The sequence below is a fragment of the Saccostrea echinata genome, unplaced genomic scaffold (genome assembly GCF_033153115.1).
Source record: "Saccostrea echinata isolate AGI-Se365-2 ecotype Australia unplaced genomic scaffold, CSIRO_AGI_Sech_v1 ptg000001l, whole genome shotgun sequence".
Taxonomy (NCBI): domain Eukaryota; kingdom Metazoa; phylum Mollusca; class Bivalvia; order Ostreida; family Ostreidae; genus Saccostrea; species Saccostrea echinata.
The window spans coordinates 48767257-48790832 of NW_026889750.1; the positions used below are offsets into that span (position 1 = coordinate 48767257).

Sequence of the window (23576 nt, forward strand, 5' to 3'; positions counted from 1 at the left end):
CCTGATTTAAATGGAGTTCCGTCATTAACAAGTTGGAAGTTGTTACACTCTCCATGAGTATAATAACTGGGGGATCTGCTTCATTTGCAGATACATGGATAACACATTCACTCAAAGCGCTGTCCCTTTTTCAGTACCCTGTGCAGCCCTGTAATATGTTATGACAAATGGAGAAAAATGCCTATTTCAAGAAAAAAAAAGTCTGTCTCATAATTGTAGAAGTATTGGAAAAGGGGGGGGGGGGGGTCATGAAACTTGGCAGTTAATACAGTTTGTATGTGTAAATGAAAAAAATGCCTTCTTCTTTGTAGAATAAAAAATAATTATTTTTTGAGTGTATGTGACCATTTTTATTTCTGAATAGACAGGGTAGCCTACAGAATGACCAATTTTGAGCTGGCCATTTTTATTTATTGTAGTAATTAAATTAAAAAAAAATGTGTTTTCTACAAAGATCATAAGTTATCGACGTGGTAATTAACTTTGTATTCCCATGGTCGATGCATTTGGGTACATCTATTTTTTTATTTGCTTTCAATGACATCGCATTCAATATCCCAATCTCATGTATACCTGTCCAATACTCCAAATTATACCATACTGTAAGCTAAATCAATGCTTTAAATTTATGAAACCAATCTGTAGATAAGCGTACCTTTTGAATACAGACGATTTTAGAATAAAAACGATTTAATTTTCCCTTTATGCTTAAGTATGTTGGCTAATCTTGGCCCCCTCGGAATAGCTTGTGTTTACGTTATGTAATGAAAAAATAAAGCAATTAAACGCTATTTACCTGCATCTATCAATCCATTTTCTCCTCTTCTTTGCAACAATCGGGAATCAAAACAAACTACAAGTTTAATAATTCCACTGCGATGCTTACAACTTTTAAAGTAATCCATTGTCTCCAAGAACGCTCAGGTACCCGGGAGTTATAAAACGAAAGTGAAAGTCAACGAGACCTACAGACCCTTTGAATTTTCCTATAGTATACATGATAGATAAGTGTAATAAATATAATTTGTGAGCAAAACAAACTACAAACTCTACTGGGCTGCTTAAAACTAAATGCGAAGCTGTAATCCATTGTCTGCAATAATGGTAAGTTATAAAACGAAAGTGAAAGTAAATGAGAATTAAAGGCTATAGTCTTGGGAGCAGTTGTTATTTCATAAATAATTTGAATAGGTGATATCACCTATTCGAATAAGTGATATCACCTATTCAAAATGATTAAGTGATATCACCTATTCGAATAAGTGATATCACCTATTCGAATAGGTGATATCACCTATTTGATTTGAATAAGTGATATCACCTATTCGAATAAGTGATATCACCTATTCAAAAGGAATAAGTGATATCACCTATTCGAATAAGTGATATCACCTATTCGAATAAGTGATATCACCTATTCGAATAGGCGATATCACCTATTTGAATAGGTGATATCACTCATTCAAATTGAATAGGTGATATCACCTATTCGAATAGGTGATATCACTTATTCGAATAGGTGATATCACCTATTCAGAAGCTGAATAGGTGATATCACTTATTCGAATAGGTGATATCACCAATTGAATAGGTGATATCACCTATTTGAATAGGTGATATCACTTTTTGGCAGTAAATACCAAAACGGCGCCTCATAGAATATCCTCTATATACTTCAAACAGGACAGAAAGCATGAAGCATGAATGATCTAATTCACTGTGAAGAGGGATGATTTCACTTAACCCCCACACACCTATCAACCCTTCAACCACAGCAACATGAAAGGCTAATTTCACTTAATGTAAATAGGCAATGCACTTAGATCCTCACTTCATTGCAAGGTAAAAGAGGCCAGTTTTACACATTAAGTGGAATCATCTTTTCCTTGCAAGGTAAAAGAGGACAGTTTTACACCTTATGTGGAATCATCCTTTCACAACCTTGCCTATTTTAAACTTGGGCACAGCCCCACAGAGGCCTACCTTTGTAAGTTTGTCACTTTTGATTCTTTTCGATAATCACTGTACAGGTTTGCTGTTCTACATCAAAATATTTGACAATTTTTTAAAAGCAAAATTTATTCTTAAATACAGGCATTTAGCTCAGTAAGGAAAATAGTAAAAACCAGCAATAAAATACATACTCAAATGTAATGCCATCTTTTCCTTCTATTTTGAACTGGAATGGAATGTCTGTTGATTCTCTGCCATCCTTCAACTTCACAGGATCAAATTTAAGTTGCTCTAAAATGTACAAATATTGTGTTTTAATCAAGAGCAAATGAATAACAAATTAAAAACACTAAATTTTAAATCAAAGAAGCATCAAACTTCCTCGAGCTCCCTATGATAAATCAGAAGACTTTAAATATCTTTGTAACAATCTTTTTTTTTTCATGTAAAACCGTGATTCAATGCTGATGAAAGAAACAGACCCTACAAACAGTCAAATCTCAGATTCTATAAACAGTCAAATCTCATCTCAAACTCGATTAAGCCAAGAATATCCAATGATTAGAAATACTGAGGTTAAAAGACAAGAAGAAAAAGTGGGTAAATCTTCCAACTCCCTCCCTCCTATCAATGGTATTGGAGATACTGATGTTCATGATATCAAAGTTCAACTGCATTCCATATTTTACTGTTTGCAATATGGTTCAATATGTATACATGGATATTTGGTAAGATAGTATTAAATCTCTGTAATCTCATCACACCCAAACCTACCTATACTTAGCTCTCCAATCAGAATGACTCTCTCTTCTGACCATACACACACACATACCTATACTTAGCTCTCCAATCAGAAGGGCTTTCTCTTCTGACCACATACACACATACCTATATTTAGCTCTCCAATCAGAATAGCTTTCTCTTCTGACCACACACACATATATACTAAGCTCTCCAATCAGAATGGCTCTCTCTTCTGACCACACACACATACCTATACTAAGCTCTCCTGTCAGAATGGCTCTCTCTTCTAACCACATACATACCTATACTTAGCTCTCCAATAAGACTGGCCTTCTCCAACAAATGTTGTACAGTCCAGAAATGAGGAATTCTGGGATACATCAGACCTACATCTTCCGGCATGTGAAGTCCAAGGAATTGAAGTAACGTAACAAAGTAGGGGTTATGCATCAACTGTTCTTGTTCTTCGTTGTACAATACTAATGGGACTGATTTGTTCTTAACTGTGAAAGAAAAGATCATCTGAAGCTATTACTGGTGTCATTAAATCAACAAATACATCACGACTGAATAATTCAAGATTGTGCCTTCAAAGAATAAATGATTGTACAACATGATAGGTAGTTCCTTTATAGAAACTTTGTATTTACTTACTGACATGGAATCTAGCTACAGGTTCTACCGCCTCCTGTTTCTCAAGACTACTCACAGATATTGCTACAAAATCAAAACAATCTAGTTCACACTTCATATTATATTACCATATCCTCCAAAATATCCAAATCTCAAAGGTTTTAATTTAATAACATAAAATTCTAAAGTGAGCTACTGTCAATTATGAGTAGAGAACCTGATTCCCCCTTACCAGATTTAGCATAAGCCACTTCACAGAACTGCCTCTGTAGCCACTTTAGGTGTGAATCATACCCTGATTCTTTGAGCTTGTCTATACAGTGCATGACAATCTCGGAATCGCTCAGACTGGAGATATTCAGGGGAGATGACTCCTGGTCCATATCACTCTCTGATGATGATTTCTCTTCATCCTGATCAAATCACAACAAAATTAATAATGTTTGTAATGTTTCATTTTTAAAAAAACATAATTTTCAAATGACATCAAAACCCATCTTGGAGCAAACCTTAAACTTTAAAGACATTTTTTTCAAGTTTTCTCAGTAACATATTTCATCTCTTAGAGTATTGACCTTTGATCTATTTTAGTATTAACCTTTGATCTATTTGAGTATTGACCTTTCATCTATTTAAGGATTGGCCTTTTGATCTATTTGAGGATTGACCTTTGATCTACTTGAGTACTGACCTGTGATCTATTTGAGTATTGTCCTTTGATCTATTTAAAGATTGGCCTTTTGATCTATTTGAGTATTGACCTTTGATCTCAGATGTCTTACTAACCTCCAACTCTTCTGTATTCCTTTCATCTGTCAACCAATCAAATTCCTTAAGATCTTCTGAAATCTGGAGAAAAATCCTGATCATCACAACAACTTAAATTTCAAAACATTGTGCTCTAAAGTACTAAAAGCTCTAAAGAAATCAAGATTATACAGTACAATAAAGAAAACACAAACATCATGACTTTTTTTTTTATCTGACTGTTACTATTGGAATTAGACACATTTTTTCCTGTTATTATCTGTTAATTAGATACCTGTTTTTTCCTAATGTTATTAACTGTTTAAGGTACCTGTTTCTCCGTTTTCTTGATGCCGAATTCCTGGAGTTTACAGGAAATGGTCCCTAGAGCGCCTGGCTGTCCCATCAGCTCTGTGTACAACATCAGGAGGATGTCCTTCTCTTTCTTTGTCTCCTCAGCATCCTCCTCTTCATCTTCATCAAAATCTTCTTCTTCTCCTCCAACTTCCTCAGAATTCCTACAAATCAATAAAACATGGTCAACTTCCTCAGAATTCCTACAAATCAATAAAACATCATCAACTTCTCCTCCAACTTCCTCAGAATTCCTACAAATCAATAAAACATCATCAACTTCCTCAGAATTCCTACAAATCAATAAAACATCCTCAACTTCCTCAGAATTCCTACAAATCAATAAAACATCATCAACTTCCTCAGAACTCCTACAAATCAATAAAAACATGATCAACTTCTGCTCCAACTTCCTCAGAATTCCTACAAATCAATAAAAACATGATCAACTTCTCCTTCACTCTGTTCCAATCCGATATGAAGAAGACAATTAGGTCAGATTCATAGGCACTTTTCAAAAAAATTATATAATTTTTCAGCACTCGTGATCTAGAATAATGTACAGTAAATACAGTGTAACTAATGAAGATTTTAAACTGCTGTATAAGAAGGTACACTTCTAAGACAATAATTAAGTACCTGTTCTCCCCTTTGACTGGCATTTCTCCGAAGAGTTGTAGAGCACAAGAAAATGGATTATGTTCCGCTTCAACCATGAATTTCTGAAGAATGAACTCTATCAAGTCTGTCTTCTCCTGGGATAGAAAAAATTGTGTGATTCAAAATAAACTCACAGAATTATAAAATTCTAGAAAAACAAATATGCATTGAATGTTTTTAAAAGAATGCAATATACTGTACATGTACATAAATTTGCATACTCAAAATTTAGCGCAATCACTGGGTATGGAGTTGTTGACGTAATCATGAATTAGCACTACACATGTCCGGGCCATGTATTGTACATATCAATGATTTCTTAGCGGTATTTATAAATTAGCGCATTGTTGTCTGTGTCAAAGCCGCTAAGATATGAAACCTGCTTTTAAAAGTACATATACAGTATATGTAGGTGAAAATTAGGGCAACAGACAAGAGAAAAAAAATGACCTTGAACTACTACTGAGATTCCTCACCTGAGACAGAGGTGTGTTACTGTCCAGAATTTCTAAAAAAGTTCGGAGAATCTGAACCTGTAACAGGGCTGTGGGTTTCTCACAATCACCAGCAATGTGGTGCATCATTGTAAATATACAGTTATTTACTACGGCGTTGTTATACTCAAAATTCTCAAGTAAGCGACCATATTTCTGCATAACTTCTGTTGTGGCAAATCTACACAAAAAATCAGAGAATAGCCAGATATAAATTTCTCATGTCACTGTTAATGATGTCTAATTTAAATTTAAATTCAAATTACAAAAAATAAAAGGTCAAGGATTTTAAAATTACGCAAGAATTTCTTTCTACCATTTCACATAATGTGTAACACATACTGTAGATTCCTTATTTTTCGCGTGTACTTATTATCGCGTAATGACTCTTTAACGTCAAATCGCGAGAACAATAATTCGCGAGTGGATGGTTGATCAAGTGATTTTACATTGATTTCAGCACCATATAAATAAAAGCGGGTAATTTTATTTCGCGAGTGTTGCTTCTCGTGTAATTACGCGATAATTAATACCTCGCGTATATTTAGGAATCTACAGTAGTAAGATACACAGTCAAACATAACACAAGTAAATGTATACATTTCTGTGCTTTCCCATGTGTAATGAATGTACACTTTTCACAAGAGAAAGTTTAAACATTTGTGTCTGAGTTTGTTAAGCTCTTTACTTCTTGTTACCTGTGTGACCTATATATTATCTGACCTACTTACTGCTTGACCTACTTTCTATTTGACCTACTTACTGTTTGACATGGTCCAGCATGTGGAATCCCTTTTTGCCGAAGCCTTTATTTCTCCAGACGTCCATTAGTAGAAGCAGCAGATGATTGGTGACGATTACGTCTTGTAAGAACTTCAGATTGTGAGTGTGCATCTGGAAGTTTCTGATCAGAAGGAGGAACACCTGAGGTAGGTCTTCTGTACCGGCCAAATCCTCTATAAAATAAAAGAGAAATTTGTCAAAAACAAGTTTGTCATATATACGTACATTTATTTCTTAAAGATCATAATAGGTTAAAAAAAAAAATAATAAGCGGGGTGCAATCTTAATCATTTAATATTGTCAAGTTGCTATAATAAGTATTTTATTGTGTTCTTATTTATTTCCTAGCTCAGTGGCAAAATTTCAAAGTAGGGGATGGATTTCAAACTTACATGTAAATCATAAAAATAAATTTTCATTTATAATAAATAGTTCATTTACTGTACTTTCCTATATTATCATTTCTGTTAAAGCTTTAACAAAATAAAATTAAATGTAATTTTGAAATGGATAAGTAGAAAAAATTGCAGTTACTTTGTAAATTCTCCAGATATGTAATATCAGCTTCGTTAAGACTAGTACTCTCACAGTGTAATTTAAGACCCTGCAACATTTCCCTCACAGCACCTAAAGTCAAATGTAATCTACAAAAAACAACAAACAAATAAATAAATAAATAAAATAAATCATCAAATCCACTCATACAAGTACAACTTGAAAAAAGTATATTTGTTTCCCCCAAAAACTGATAAGTTATTTGTAAAAATGTATTCCTTCTTAGAAAAATAATGTAGAATGAAGACTAAGAAAATCAAGATTTAGGTATAAAAAAAGAACATGGGGGCCAGTAAAAGTGAAAAATCAAGTAAGTCCAACAGGCTTGTCTCTTTCATGGGTATTTGGTGGTGACTCTTACACTATACCTACCTCCTTAGGTATTTGGTGGTGACTCTTACACTATACCTACCTCCTTAGGTATTTGGTGGTGACTCTTACACTATACCTACCTCCTCAGGTATTTGGTGGTGTCTCTCACTATATCTACCTCCTAAGGTATTTGGTGGTGACTATTACACTATACCTACCTCCTTAGTTATTTGGTGGTGTCTCTTACACTATACCTACCTCCTTAAGTATTTGGTGGTGTCTCTCACTATACCTACCTCCTAAGGTATTTGGTGGTGACTCTTACACTATACCTACCTCCTTAAGTATTTGGTGGTGTCTCTCACTATACCTACCTCCCAAGGTATTTGGTGGTGTCTCTCACTATACCTACCTCCTTAGGTATTTGGTGGTGACTCTTACACTATACCTACCTCCTCAGGTATTTGGTGGTGTCTCTCACTATACCTACCTCCTTAAGTATTTGGTGGTGACTCTTACACTATACCTACCTCCTTAGGTATTTGGTGGTGTCTCTCACTATATCTACCTCCTAAGGTATTTGGTGGTGACTCTTACACTATACCTACCTCCTTAAGTATTTGGTGGTGTCTCTCACTATACCTACCTCCCAAGGTATTTGGTGGTGTCTCTCACTATACCTACCTCCTTAGGTATTTGGTGGTGACTCTTACAGTATACCTACCTCCTTAAGTATTTGGTGGTGACTCTTACACTATACCTACCTCCTTAGGTATTTGGTGGTGTCCTGTTTGTTCCTCTGGGCAATCACTAGCTCCTCTGAGTTCACTACCCCTTCATAAACCAGGAAACCGTACATGTCTGTTGAGAAAGTGCCCCTGCAAAACAAAATGACAGATTCAATAAGAATGTTAGTTGCTTAAATTTAAAAATTTCATGCATTTGGTGATATTTCTGTCTCAAAAAGTCTGATGTGAATGACATCAAAGAAAAGTCTGGGGCCCATTTAACAAAAAACTTACAACTAAGACCAAAATTTAATTCTGCTTGTAACTTTTTAATTTACTTTATATTGAAAATGGTTTTAATCTTTTTCAAAGGAATGTAGTAAGATATTTTTACACTAGCAATTTTTAACAAAACCATTCATTTTGCAAAATTTTACAATCAATTTAAGTTTTCGGTCTTAGTCATAAGTTCTTTTGTAAAACGGGCCCCTAATGATTACCTGATGTAATGAAATTCCACATGTTGATGTCTGGCGTACTTGAGGAAAAATGCCAGAAGCCATAATAGGTAGATTTCATCTATCAGTGCATTGTATGGGGAGGTGAGTATATGCTGTAATAAATAAAACACAGTAATTTACATCTAATCACAAAAGAAATAAACACATTTAAATACAATATGGGAAAAAGGGCTCACCCTGAGATCATGAACCATGTTACAAAATGCCTTTGTGAGAAACTGGAGAGCAAATTCTTTCAAATACTTCCTACAAGAAAAGGAAATTTTCTGTAAATCTCGAATATCTATAAGAATACATAGTAATCAAATAAATTTGGTGGAAAATGTTGAGTTGTACTCACAGTAAGCTGTCATCCTCCTGCTCTGTGAGATCGGAACTCGACCCACTGAGAGAGGAACTCTTGCTTGATCGGAGACGGAGATTTTTGGAGATGTTTTCCTCAAGATAATTAATACACTGAAAGTCTTTGTCATTGTGTTGATAGCCGCACATCAGACATTCCTGGGAATCTATGGATTCCTCCATGGGTGGCTCTAACTGAAACGTCACTGTGTTACTGTCCGTTACGTTCTGTAGGAACATCTCTCCTATCTGTAACATCACATACAATTACACATACACTAATTAAGGGAAAAAATAAACAAAATAACTGAATTATGTCATTTCTTTAAATATCTGTTAATATTACAATGTCCAGAAAAGGAAAAACAAATTTCCAGTTTAGCCTAAACAAAGTTTTATTGACTGAAAGCTCGAGTAAAATTGATAAAAACTTAATTTCAATCTACTTCTTTTATGTATGAACTGATAAAGAAAGTATGACAGAGACTGGGCTATTTTATATAACTTCACTTACATGTCCTTTAAATATGAGAGTAACCAGTTGTACTGCAGTCACCGTCCAGTATTCCTGTCAAAACCATCAAACTGTCATTACTTATTGTACATGTATTACTTATATCTAATGATTATCAAGCTCTCAATCATATTAATGATTATTAAGTTTTACATCACCACTGCCTTAGATGCCTATAAATAAAAGTGTTTTAATGACACTTGATACAGGGTATTGACACCATTACTTACCCTTTGGGAGAGCTGTAGGATGCCGATTAATCTCTCGGTAAAGTCACACTCAAACAGGATTCTACAAATTCAAAATTGTCAGCATGAGACATCAAGTGCATGCATCAAAATGAATCGTCACATATTATGCTTAATATTCCTTTTTTGTGTATAAATTGCTCTGAAATTCTGGATGTAATCTTAGAAGTAACTTTACTTGAGGAGAACTTCATGTTCTTTGCTGCTGTTGTCATCCAAGCTGCTTGGGAAGTGAAGGAGATTCCTCAACAAAAGGAGGCATTGATTAATGGTATCACAACTCTCCTCTGATAGGGGGTATCCCTCAGACTAAAAATAAACCACAAAAGAGGCACTGATTAATGGTATCACAACTCTCCTTTGATGGGGGTATCCCTCAGACTAAAAATAAACCACAAAAGAGGCACTGATTAATGGTATCACAACTCTCCTCTAATAGGGGGTATCCCTCAGACTAAAATAAATCAAAAGAGGCACTGATTAATGGTATCTCAGAGTGTATTTTACGAAAACATGTCCTACCTCTGCTATAAGAGTGTTAACTTCCTCAAAGATGCTTGACATGACACATTTATCTGCAAACAAAGATCTGTAGTGATGTAGGGAACTCTCCACTCCCTGTTGCCATGACATCCCAGCCTGAGTTGCCTCTGTCATGGTGTACCCTGTAGAATGTATCAGGCTCTCTACTGGCTGTGTCAGATTAGCCAGAATCCTGCGAAGGTAAGGCAAAGTTACACAATGCTAAACTTAAAATCAAAATAAGAAAAGCATTCTGCTATATCACATATGTTCACAGGGTTTGACTTATATCTCTAACACATCCCTATAGGTTTTGAAGCTAAATAGGTTTAATATTAGTCCTTTTCAATTTTGTTCTTGCAAATGATGGTAAATTTGTTCATATGTATATTTACCTTACAACCAAGCCAAAAATTTCTGGTTCATCTCTCAGGAACTTAATCATTTGACAGAGATCCTGGAAAAGAAGGCATAAAAAAGGCACCGAGTTAATTGCAATGATTGTAAGTAGATGTGCACACAAATGCTTTATTTTGAAATAAAATGAAATAGGTATAAATAAACTCAAACACCACTACACAAGGTGAGATCAGGGATGTGTTCAAGATTGTAGTGGTTATGTAGCTCTATGTACCAGTAGCTTTTGATCTTGATCACTAAGTAAGCCTAGCCACTTTGTAGGGATAACAAGCAATATTTCATACAGTGTGTTCAGTAGACCTAGATATCTAGCATAGAAGCTATGCTAGCTGCTACGATTTTAAACTTCAGCTAAACCTTAATACGCACCTTTTCCACAAGATGACTGTAGAAGATCTGACGGCGGGTCGTTCGATGTTGAGGATCTTCATCTTTCAGCTGGATCAAGATTTCAACTAAAACGTCTGTAAAAAAAAAAAAACAACAAAATGTACAACATGTAAATCACATAAAAATGATAAAGGATTCATTTGTATCAGAGAGGGGAAGAATGTAAGTCCAATAAATTCATCTCTTAAATGATTTGCTGTTTGTTTTTATAAATATTCAGCTTTTTGTTTGGAAAATTTCATTTTAAAAACACTATAATGAAGATTATTTATTGCTTGATAGTATAGTGAAAATGATAGTGTTCACATAAAGGAGAAAAAAATGAATGAGCAAATTAAATCTGTATATACACGATATATAATATACAACTTATTTCTTGCCAAACATGGAAATCATTTAAAGAAAACAACAACACACAACTATAATAACAGCTTATAATAAATACATATTCTTATAATAAAGCGAATATCCATGCCTTTTGTGGTGGTATAATGAGTCTCTGACAAATCCCTAGAATCAACCATAAAAATACTGGACTGGTAGACACTCAACATTTCATTTGTTTTCTCTCCATAAGCAATGTTGAAACATAAAAGATTAAAATACACTCTAATATCATTTGTCTTTGCTTTGCATTTTAATGAAAATAATTTCGCCAGTGTTTGGTGAAATGATCACGTGCGATTAAGTATGTCTGAATTTAAAAATAGAAACAGAACACAATATTTATGGAAATTAAATAGAACATTAGGTAATGTCTGTTTAGTTTTCTTTATTCGTGTAATGAGAATGAATTTTTTCCTGGCGCCATTACTAACAAACGTCAGAACTCACAACAAAGAAAAGAATTCAAGAGTTTTATTTTTAATTATCAAAAAATTAACCAGTAACATAGAAGATGACTTACTGTTGTGACAATAAACATTTCTGTTGTCTGAAATTTGTTATAATAGATTGACATTTATGTTATATTGTGCCTGTTTTATTATTATTATTTTTTAATCATATCATGTATAACTTCAACATCCATTCACGTTATCTTGATTATGACTTTTTCCTGAAAATATTCAATAATGACTTAACATGTGTGCTAAAGAGTAGGGCTAGTATAAGCGGCGTACTGCTAAAAACGTGAGAAGTTTAGCATTACTGAAGCATGAATGCCCGTCCTTTTGTAGAATTTTCTGGGAAAAAGGCCTCTAATGACGCGTGATCATGGTGATTCATAAATAGTGTACCTTTCTTTCTGTGCTGTCGTCCTGAATAAATTAACACTGCTCTGCTGAATGCATAATACAGTCATATTTATAATGACAGACTGGCAGATTTAGACCAAGTAAGAACATTTGTCATTCATATATGGTGTACTCACATTGCAAATGATAAAGACCTCTTAGCTAATCAACTTTTACTTGGCTTCAAATGCATTTATTTTTCAAAACACTCCTCATAGAGCTACTGATAATATCTTTTAGTTTATACATTATTAACAGGTGCTACACCTATCCTTACATTTTTCTGGAGAATACCATTCTCTAGATACCTTTTTTTTACTTCAAAAAACTTGAAAATTGCATTTTATTTTGAAATTTTTGGCCCAAGAAAGTAAAGATGAAATATTTGGCCTTACACTTCATTTTACATTCTCTGCTGGCTGTTAACCTACTAAATCTTACACTCCTCAGAATTCTGACTAAACCTTTGTTTATCTTTACATTCTGTAGAGACTACTGACTAAATCCCTATGTTTCCTGTTACAGGTATGACCTTAGGTTTACACTCAGAATTCTGTTAACTATGTTTATATGTTTACCTTTTCAGGTGTTGCCTACATTTCCTGCTACAGGTATGACCTTACGTTTACACTCCTTAAATTCTGTTAACTATGTTTATATGTTTACCTTTTCAGGTGTTACCCACATTTCCTTTTACAGATATGACCCTACATGTAACTTTACACTCCTAAGAATTTGTTGACTAAATTTTTGTGTTTACCTTTTCAGGTGTTGCCTACAGGTACCTTTACTAGCTATGACCTTACCTTTACACCCCTCAGAATTTGTTGACTACATTTTTGTGTTTACCTTTTTAGGTGTTGCCTACATTTACCTTTACAGGTATGACCTTACCTTTACACTCCTCAGAATTTGTTGACTACATTTTTGTGTTTACCTTTTCAGGTGTTGCCTACATCTACCTTTACTAGGTATGACCTTACCTTTACACTCCTCAGAATTTGTTGACTACATTTTTGTGTTTACCTTTTTAGGTGTTGCCTACATTTACCTTTACAGGTACGACCTTACCTTTACACCCCTCAGAATTTGTTGACTACATTTTTGTGTTTACCTTTTAAGGTGTTGCCTACATCTACCTTTACTAGGCATGACCTTACCTTTACACTCCTCAGAATTTGTTGACTACATTTTTGTGTTTACCTTTTCAGGTGTTGCCTACATTTACCTTTACAGGTATGACCTTACCTTTACACTCCTCAGAATTTGTTGACTACATCTTTGTGTTTACCTTCTCAGGTGTTGCCTACATTTACCTTTACAGGTATGACCTTTCCTTTACACTCCTCAGAATTTTCTGACTACACTTTTGTGTTTACCTTTTCAGGTGTTGCCTACATTTACCTTTACAGGTATGACCTTACCTTTACACTCCTCAGAATTTGTTGACTACATTTTTGTGTTTACCTTTTCAGGTATTACCTACCTTTACTAGGTATGACCTTACCTTTACACTCTTCGGAATTTGTTCACTACATTTTTGTGTTTACCTTTTCAGGTGTTGCCTACATTTACCTTCACTAGGCATGACCTTACCTTTACACTCCTCAGAATTTGTTCACTACATTTTTGTGTTTACCTTTTAAGGTGTTGCCTACATTTACCTTTACTAGGTATGACCTTACCTTTACACTCCTCAGAAGGTATGTACTGGGAATCCTCCACACACCCTAGGTTACTCCCCAGACTGGTTACACCCCCAGCATTCATTATGTGCCACTCCATGATGGCAGTCTAAGTCTGGAAAAAAAAATCTAATTCATTCTTTGTACAAGAACTTAAAGTATATCTCAATTTTTTTTTTACATTCATGTCAAGTAATGTTGATTTTTCAACAACAACAAAATCATCAAATTTTGGCAAAATGAAAAAGCCAGGATGAACATGATGAAAGACATTTAAACTGAATTTTTATCATTAAAATATTAACCTGCTTAACAGCTTTTGAAAAAATTAAAATTTTTCATCTGTCATCTGATTATGTATGTAACTTAAAACCATGATGGATTTATCTATGCATTCTTTGACTATCGAGCTCAGCTTTACGCCTTTTACACCTCTGCAGAAGTATCAGATGCTTGGTAACACTACATCTGAATGTCCTTATATAGATTCCACACACGTATTGATTGGTCGACGTAACTCATAAATCAGTATGTAAGAAAATCTAAGAGAGAATTAGGGACCACTCAGACATCAACTACATACTGGTAGTCAAATCTCTACTGAATTATTGATGGATATATCACTAACACATACGTTACTGCAGGGTTTGAAATTAACAGTCATGCACTTTCTATTGTGGCTAAATCTCCATGTAAACAACTTAAAAAATGTGTGTGTTGATATGAGCAGTACACAGTTTACTATTGTTCATAGCCATAAATTTCCATAATGTAAAATACCATAGTAACCAAACTGGTGACCTTTCAACCTGACCTTTGATCTACTTTCAAAAATAATCCCTAATGCCTATATACAGTATATTTTGTACATTTGAGAGGTAAGTTTGTGCTATTTAGCATATGCACTGTTTATCATGAGACATTAAGATACAAAACAAGGGTTACAAGACAAAAGGGTTACATTATCGATAACGTATAGTGCATATTAGAATACAAATTAGGAAAAAGGTGACTTGATCCCAGATTTAAAAAGAAAAAAAAATGGAAAAGGGGGGAGGGGGGGGGGGGGGAATACCCCAAGTGCCTGTGAAACAGACAAGTTTGTTGATCATTTGCTTCAAAGTGTTCAAGAAATCAAATTGAAAATGATTACCTGCAAATTTCAGAAAGTAGGTCACCCTGACCTACTTTTGAGTCTGACATGAGGTCTTAAGATGTATCAACTGACAAAAATTAATGATCCTAGTCCTTATAGCAAAATATCAGTGTTTTAACAAAACATTTTTTTAGGTCAAATTTGAAGTGACCTTAAAGACCATACCGTTTGCCCCAGGATGATGCCTTGAACAATTTTTAATCTACAACATATCCTTATCCTTATGCATATGTTTGGTGATTATCTGCCCAATGGTTCTTGAGAAGAAGATTTTGTAACAACCACTACTTTTGTTTGGGTTTTATTTCTATAATTATTTCCCCTTGTTTCAGGATCACGCCACATTTCAGATGAAAGCCCTTGGGCTAAGAATACTCTGTGACAACATCAACAAAAACTGACTCCAGGGTTCTTGAGATATGACACATATTCCAAAAAGTTTACACACACAAGATATCCATAGCATTAGCTCTTTGAGCCTTTGACTCAGAAAAGTTAATAAAAAGCTAACAACTCTTAGATTTACTTCAAATTAATCTTTAATGATGCTGTAGCAGGCAACTCCTGTGTCCCATGGAACACGTACTATTAAATACCTAGTTTAAATAGTAATACATGTACCATCAATACAGAAAAAAAACTTGCAGTACTTCAGATTTTTTTTTCTAGCCTACACCAACTTATACGTTATTACAGTTCAACATGCTTATAATGAATTTGCACTTATAACAAAGTGATTTTCATCTCCCATGCCTTTAAAACATATTGTGAACTTAACTGATATAAGGAATTACGTTTATATAAAAGCAAATTCGTCCATCGCTGGCAGTTCCTTATCAGGGTGTTTTACTGTTCTTCAGTCAATCCTCCCAAGAGGGTGATATCAACACGATACAATTTTATTAGCAGGCTTAAACGTACTTTATATTGACATTTAGTGTACGACTGGATCTTCTGTAGCTCTAAAATCAATACACTTCTCACATCTATTTTCTTTTATTAGTTTCATCATCTAAGAGCTGAGTTTAATCACTATAAATGCAACTTCAAAGCCACTATAAAACGCAAACCTTACCTTGTATATTGATTTGTATATATCAGAATCCTTTGTTCTCAGCAAAAGTCTTTTACATCTTTTCATCAAAATAAGTGCAAAATAACCTAAAATAATTAAAATCAGTGAAAAAGACAAAAAGATATCGAAAAAACAAAAACGGGGAAGCTCTGAACACTCCTCACTGAAGAGATCTAATTACCTGCATGGTAGTTTTATGAGTTAGAGTGATCTGCCCTTTGATGAACAAAGAAACAAGTATACTACTACAGTAAATGATATGATTTTAAAAAGACTGAAGTATTCTTAACATTATATTAAACCAACATAAAGCAATAAAAAAAATTTTATGCATGCATTTGCCCAATGTAAATAAACATGGCCTCACACTACAAGAAATCAACTTGACATGATTGCAAGTGTGCATTTTCCAAATTTTACACTGTCTGACATTTGGACTGAAAGAATAGAAAAATGTAGAACTGTAGAAAATTCCATCGGGCCAAAGTTGGAGTTTTCTGTTTTTGAGGAATTTGTTTAATCTAAATACTTGAAAAGAGAAACATCCTTTAAACAGTTAAAGTATATCCCTGAGTGAGCTAGAAAGATTAAAGTATATCCCTGAGTGAGCTAGAAAGATTAAAGTATATCCCTGAGTGAGCTAGAAAGATGTTGGTTCCCTGAGATTAGACTATTTCTTGAGACGATGACTTATGTAGGTCTTATCAAGGGGATTAAAAATCTTGCTAACTCATTTAAAACTGTTTTATTTGTTAAACCTTGGCTCCACTCACAAAGTGCTAATTGACTGTTGATACCAAATGTTAACAACTGTTGTCTTTCAGAAAGCAGCAATCTATGTTAGCTCTGCCAACAACATTTTTGATTGGCCACTGTCTAATTTAAGACTAACAATAAATAGAATACTTGTTAAACTGAAGATGTATGTGTCAAAGGTTGAGGTCAAGGTCAACTTTATTGTGGTATTTGAATCTGATGTGCCTATATAAGAAGTTCAAGATGACTATCAGAATTAACAGAACCCCAGCTCCTGTTAGCAAGACCAAGGACCAACCTAGGGGGCAACTGAGGCGAAATAGTCGCTTTTGAGCTCCAAACTTTGCCGTAATTAACCACGAAAGAGAAGTTTAAGTCGCCTTAACATTTGCAACCCCTTTATTGAAAATCATAAAAAAATCTATTAAGAAACGTGGTAGTATCGTCACTATTTCATAAATCTGGTCTTATTACTGCTGAAATAAGTGAAACAGCAGGGCACTTGCACCTGTTTTACTACTATAAATGACCAATGCATTGAATACTCTGTCGGAACTCCTCTAGATTTTAAGCTTCTGAGTATGAAAAAGTCCATTGTAACAAGAAGCAAAACAGCTGGACAGCTATCGATGTCATGCCAAAGATGTTGGAAATGATTTTAGATCTTTTATTGTCAATTAATTAATACATGCTGTGAATACAGACATATTTTAACTGTTAAACTGTGGAGTTATTAACTGTCTAAAAAATTACACATGTCTGATAAAAGTAAGTTGTTCAACTGGCATGCAGTTAGTGCATCAAAATGTAGCGGAGATAAAATCATGACTATTAAAAAAAATTTTTTTAGAAAAAGAATTAATATTGAAAACGAATTTTGAAGAGAAAAAAACGAAATTATGACTATGCCAAGAGCCTGAAAATCTAACCCTGAGAGGAGAGAAAAAAACGTGTGAATCATTTAAAAGTTAATTGTGCATACTATGCAAGAAATGAAAAAAAAAAAAATTTGATAAACAAGTTTATCAATTAGAAACTTTTATATTGTCATCGGTCATTGTTTTATATATATTGTTAGATATTTATATACCTTGTAATTGGAAAAATATAAAGTTTTTTTTTTAAAGAATCTTTTTTAATTATTTTTACTAGGATGTTTAAATAATACGGAAAAAATTATTGAAATGTATTTAAAGACCCAATTTTTTTATCGTACGGTTACCTGAGGAGGGGGAGTGGTCTATGAAGTACTGGTGTTATTTACCTGGAGAGTCCCAATACTCAAGATGTCAAAAATCCCTATACACGCTGCATTACACAGGACGTCGGGCTTTTGGTAATCTGGGTCAACATTACGCGTTTTGTGCATAATTTTGAGTGAAAATATTTAAAATAAATTAGGTACTGAAATATAAAATTTGTAGACTTAGCGTTTTCGTTGTTATCTTTTGAATAAAAGAAATTAAAAAGTCATATCTTTTTTAAAAATCGTAAAATAAAAAAAAAAAAAAAAAAAAAAAAAACGGGTGAAAACTACAAAGCAATCATATCAATATTTCAATCGCCAATAAAAGAATTTATTATAAAATATTAAGTGTGAATATTGAAATAAAAAGATTCCACTTATTGTGTGAACATTTACCACAACGGAATATTATTTACTTTTCTGGCGAACTATGGTGTCCAAATATTCGCCATTTCCAAGGGTCAGTACGTGTTCTTATGCCCTGTTTACAGATTTGGATATAAAAAGAATCTTTCGTAATTCATGGCGTTAGATACAAGATACTTTATTTATATATTTAGTATAAATATCTTTTCTTATTTAATCCATTGCATTTTGTTATAATTTTCAATGGTGGGGGAGCGGGTCGATTGTTTCTAATTACAGCGAATTGAGTTTCTGTGTACCCAAGTGCAAGGTCGAAAAGTGCATTATGTACATTCTTAAAATCAAGGCACAGGTTGAATAAGGAGCTCGGAAGAAATATCGGTCTGTGTTACTACAGAAACTTCTCTCTCTCCAGATCTCATGCAGTTACTGAAGGAAGAGAGGGCTTGAATATCCGCTAATTTTTCTTCGAAAAGTTCTACAGTTATTTTGGACGTCATACCGCTAACAAGTACAAAACAGCAGTGGAGATTAAAAAAAATCACGAAGTCACTGTTTAATTAACTACTCTCAATTATTTTTTAAAAATAAAATCATCAACCAATATATCAGCGACATGATTTTTTTTCACCATAGTGTCTACAAAGCGACCATTCATGCGGCACATGAAAGCGTTTGACGCGTGACCAGGTAATTGTTTTCAAAACATGCAAACTCAGATTATCAGGTAGCCCACGTAGCGGGCCCGTCAATCAAATCATAAGCTATTGTTATTTTAATGATTGACAGGCGGTATATTATTGATCTTGAATTAGGTAGATTTTGGGGGCGTTAACATAAAATTGGGTGTTTAAGTAATAAACAATGAAATGTTTTCATTTTTCAAAGGTTTAATAAATAATGATCAATGTGCGCCACGTGCGCCAAGAAGTCTCCCTAGAATTCAGAACTTCTCCCTACATTTCTCTGAGAAAGAAGTGAAGTCTCCCTAAATTTTGGGTCTAGGTTGGTCCCTGAAGACCAGCACAAAACTGTCTGAACCAATGAATACAAAAAAAAAAAAAAGATTGCAAGGATTGCTCAAACTTCAATATTAAGAATTCCCAAAACTTCCATCTTTCATCAGGCACTCCTGGGTAGAGAAGAATGCCAAAGAACACCTGGGGAAGGAGTGTTAGAGGAGGATACAAATGATATCACACCAACTGGAAAAGCTATAGCCCTAAGACAGGACAAGGTGGAGGGGTATTGTTAGTAGCATATGCTCCTCCCTAGAGTGAAAGGCTTAAGGATGAATTGATGGGGTGTTATCAGTACTGTACGCTCATTCCTGCAGGTAAACACTGAAAGACAAGGGAAAGGGTATTGTCGGTAGTATACATTCTTCAGGGTTTGACAGTAACTTTTTTACCACCTTAACTGGTTGGGCGCACATGGGGACTGCAGGTTCACATGTCAAAAATCATTTGTGGACCTTCTCAAATCCTGGTGGACCTTCATAAATGTTGGAATTTTCAATTCATATCCATATTAACAATGGGTAGAATTTCATTTGCGTTTTTTTTTTTTCAGGTCCTTTCTCATGTCTCTGTTCAACATACAACTGATTCAAATAAATTATACTTTTGATCTTGCATCATCCCAGTTATTTGGGGGATTTTGAGTATATTTATGCACTGAAGTAAAAATGATGCCATTCCGCCCTTTCCTTTTTTTTTTACGCAATTAATATAATCTTTCAATGAATCTTATTTTCATTTTCAGTATTTTTAATGATTTTTAACAGGTTGGGACCAATCTCCCAAATGGGATATAATTTTCATTTTTTGCACTGAAAATCTGTGGAAATAGAATGGACACAAAACCTGTGGCTTGCGATGATGTACGTGCTCCTACCTGCAGGTATAAAATGCTTTAAGACAAGTGGAAGGGATGTTGTCATTAGTGATCGCTCGGGTAGACTTTACTTTACCGGTCCCCAGATCCGCAAGATCCGCGGGCTCACTGCACTATGACGTAAGATTTACGTCACTCAACTGATAAGGGTTAGTCTTGCACATTTTTTGACTGGTTAGGGTTAGTCTTGCACCCACCAGAGATTAGGGTTAGTCCTTGCACAAGTTTTCAACTGATTAGGGTTAGTCTCGCATCCATCCGAGAGATTAGGGTTAGTCCTTGCAAATGGGATAGTCTAGCATCCGCCCGGGAGATTTGGGTTAGTCCTCGCATACCATCCGAGGGATTAGGGTTAGTTTCTTGTTTGTTTTGTTTTTTTTTTTTTAGATAAATTAAGAAATTCAGTTGCATATCTGTATTTTTTGCAAGATCTAAATTCAGCTTTCACGAATCTCTTTGGTTTGTTTACATGAAAAAATGGCTTAGTACGAAAGAAACGGCACTAAGCATGCGCCGCACGCGCTTCGTTGACAATTATTTTTCGTCTCCTTTTCACTGAATAAACAATATTAATCACTTTTTTTCAGAAAACTTGGTTAAAAACTTCGTTTCAAAACGAAGTTTTAAACTAAACTTTTAACCGTAGAATTCGATTTTGGGGTCAAAAAGGCTAAAAACCTCATACTTTTAATTTTTTTCGATCGCTCACGCGATCTCATATATACTGAAGTCGCCTACGGAGACACTATATTTTAGCGCGTTTTCTGGGGACCGGTAAAGTAAAGTCGTTCCGATCGCTCCAAAAGCTTTAAGTCCTGGTGACCAATTAACACTGAACATGTCAGAAGTTTAACATCTTTGTTTTTCCTTTAACACTCTGTCAGCCAACTCTGACAATGTTTGGAATTTTTTTGACAGCTAGGGGAGCTATAATCTATGGATTAATTTGATTAAATCAAAATACTTCATTATATATCCAACGTCAGTCTTCATTAAATGAATTTCATTTGCCAATTACCATAATCAAGGTCTAAGTACAGATGTATACAGGTATACATAGAGTGTATATTCCCTAGAAATATTATCGTGCATGTGTATTCTTCACTTGACTTGTTGTTATAATTTTAAAGATATCTTTTTTTTTTTTTTTAATTTTGACCAAATTCTCAACAACTCCTAGCTTCTCTTTAAACAAATAAATAATTATAATTACCTTGTTTTGCTCCTTTATCCCTTTCCGATGTCTTCGACGGGCGCAGACTATAAATCAATAGGTCCTAATTCTGTTTCAACCATTTTTAGTCACGTGTCACGTGTGCTAAACACGTAGACCGCAAACACGAATTGTCCATTCACGTTTCACGCTATTTAAACTGTTTAAAAACTATTCTATGTATTCAAAATAATGTTTGATTACGTTTAACTATTTCTTAACACTGTTAAAACCATTCTGCACATTCATTTTCAACATCAGCAGCATTTGTAGATCTTTTTGTGTGAAGGCAATGTCAGACACGTGCCAGCAAAACATATGTTCTGACTGAGACTAAACGCGTGGCAGGTGAAGGTCAGAAAGGCGCGGATCTATGAGGTTTATTACTTTATAGGTGCAATGGGGTTATGTGACTTTAAAATAACTCAATATTCGTACAGACAGAGACCTACATAGTATATGGGTCGATCCCTGGTACAGACACTACAGGCCCGTAGCAACGGTTTCAAAGGTTGGGGGGGGGGGGGCAACTTCTCCAAAAAATCTGACAAGTTCGGGAAAAAAAAACAAAGAAAAAAAAAAAAACTAATTAACTGTCCAAATCTTGGAATTTGCCAGTGCTCGACCTTACAGCAACAGAAGGAGGAGGGGGCAACCAGAATATAACGGAAAATTTATTAGAGCAAAATACTATATTCAGAAAAAGTAGGGGGGTCCCCCCCCCCGTGTTCTACGGGCCTGCACTACAAATAGTATCATCACCATTAGAGATTGTGCAAATTAAATTGATTGTCCTAGATCTGCAGAGTTACATAAGACAACATATGATCGATTTTCTTCAGTCTAAATGCAACGTATTAGCTTTGGAATTTACATGACAAGTGTACAATACACCAAAGCTTGCATAACACTCAAATACAGTCCTATTGATCTAAAAACAGACTCGTGTCATCATTTTTCAAAGTGGGAAGCCAAAAAAAAAAAAAAAAAAAAAAGGAGGGTTGGACAATATGGACCTGTTAATTGTGCAGGAAAATAATTTTTACTGTCTACAAAAAGATTTACTGAATATAATATTGTTGATATCACTTAATTATTGTATTGTGTTGTCATTATTGGCTTTTCATACATGTTCATGCATTAACTGAGAGTTCAAACACACTCTTGATTTGTGCTCATTTCCCGGAAGCTTTATTGGAAGTTTGGCATAATCTCCATTTCTCTGCTATTACTTGTTTTGGAAACTCTTCATGAATGTGTCACTTTTGCCTCTTATTAATTATCATACTCCAAAGAAGCTCCAGGGACTAATGGAATGTTTAAATTTGAATACACATACAATACCAAGTTGGTGCGCAGCTGTGTGTTTTTAGCTATTCTATTTACATCGTCAAATGGAAACCTAAAAGCGGCTGTACGTAAAGAACAACTGTCAGACAAAGTCGACAATAAATTAACTGCTTTCCAAGAAAATTTAAAAAAATCGAATAGCATATCAGCGGTTGCCATCAAGACAGAGAGTCAAAGGCACAAAGACCTTGAGAAATAAGATGGATTATATACCAGACAAGCTGCAGAGCCCGAGCACAGAACAAAGCAACCGTCGCCTCCAGTTTGTTAAAGACTATGTCAGCTATGACCCACATAAAATCAAAGGCGGATCCAAGGCCGGCGCACCGGGCGCCCCCCCCCCTTCCCCCCGTTTGAATTTTTTGTATGTAGAACTTATATGTCCATTATCCTAAAATAAAGGGAAAAAACATCTCTTATTTGTAAGAATTCGTCAGCTCCCCCGGGGCTTTGCCCCCGGACCCCCACCAGGGCTTTGCCGTAGACCCACTGGGGGCTTCAATGCAGCCCCACAGACCCCCTGTCTTCTATTGCACCCCCCCCCCGTTATGAAATTCCTGGATTCGCCACTGGGTATGGTGCATCTAGATCGTCTGAATTTCAATAGCCATGTATACAGAAAGAGACACGAGATATATACATTTATTCAAGTTAATTCAAGAACTGTTAAATTGCTTA

General features: G+C 34.8%; 1 protein-coding gene across 1 annotated transcript in view; it reads right to left on the bottom strand.

Moving 5' to 3' along the window:
* The window catches only part of LOC133193548 (protein timeless-like), a 43401-nt gene extending 21624 nt beyond the window's left edge, over positions 1 to 21777 (bottom strand). Inside the window, exons 1-23 of the mRNA XM_061329513.1 lie at positions 21549 to 21777; positions 16072 to 16157; positions 13841 to 13955; positions 10900 to 10994; positions 10506 to 10567; positions 10111 to 10303; positions 9767 to 9897; positions 9571 to 9631; positions 9341 to 9394; positions 8825 to 9075; positions 8661 to 8730; positions 8464 to 8576; positions 8000 to 8113; positions 6903 to 7012; positions 6349 to 6541; positions 5568 to 5766; positions 5071 to 5186; positions 4409 to 4595; positions 4117 to 4179; positions 3563 to 3743; positions 3352 to 3414; positions 3000 to 3200; positions 2145 to 2244 (exon numbers count right to left, since the gene is read on the bottom strand). Of these exons, the coding sequence (XP_061185497.1) occupies positions 2145 to 2244; positions 3000 to 3200; positions 3352 to 3414; positions 3563 to 3743; positions 4117 to 4179; positions 4409 to 4595; positions 5071 to 5186; positions 5568 to 5766; positions 6349 to 6541; positions 6903 to 7012; positions 8000 to 8113; positions 8464 to 8576; positions 8661 to 8730; positions 8825 to 9075; positions 9341 to 9394; positions 9571 to 9631; positions 9767 to 9897; positions 10111 to 10303; positions 10506 to 10567; positions 10900 to 10994; positions 13841 to 13940 (2657 nt within the window). The 5' untranslated portion in view covers positions 13941 to 13955; positions 16072 to 16157; positions 21549 to 21777. The remainder of the gene's footprint in view (positions 1 to 2144; positions 2245 to 2999; positions 3201 to 3351; positions 3415 to 3562; positions 3744 to 4116; positions 4180 to 4408; positions 4596 to 5070; positions 5187 to 5567; positions 5767 to 6348; positions 6542 to 6902; positions 7013 to 7999; positions 8114 to 8463; positions 8577 to 8660; positions 8731 to 8824; positions 9076 to 9340; positions 9395 to 9570; positions 9632 to 9766; positions 9898 to 10110; positions 10304 to 10505; positions 10568 to 10899; positions 10995 to 13840; positions 13956 to 16071; positions 16158 to 21548) is intronic.
* Positions 21778 to 23576: the final 1799 nt, after the last annotated feature.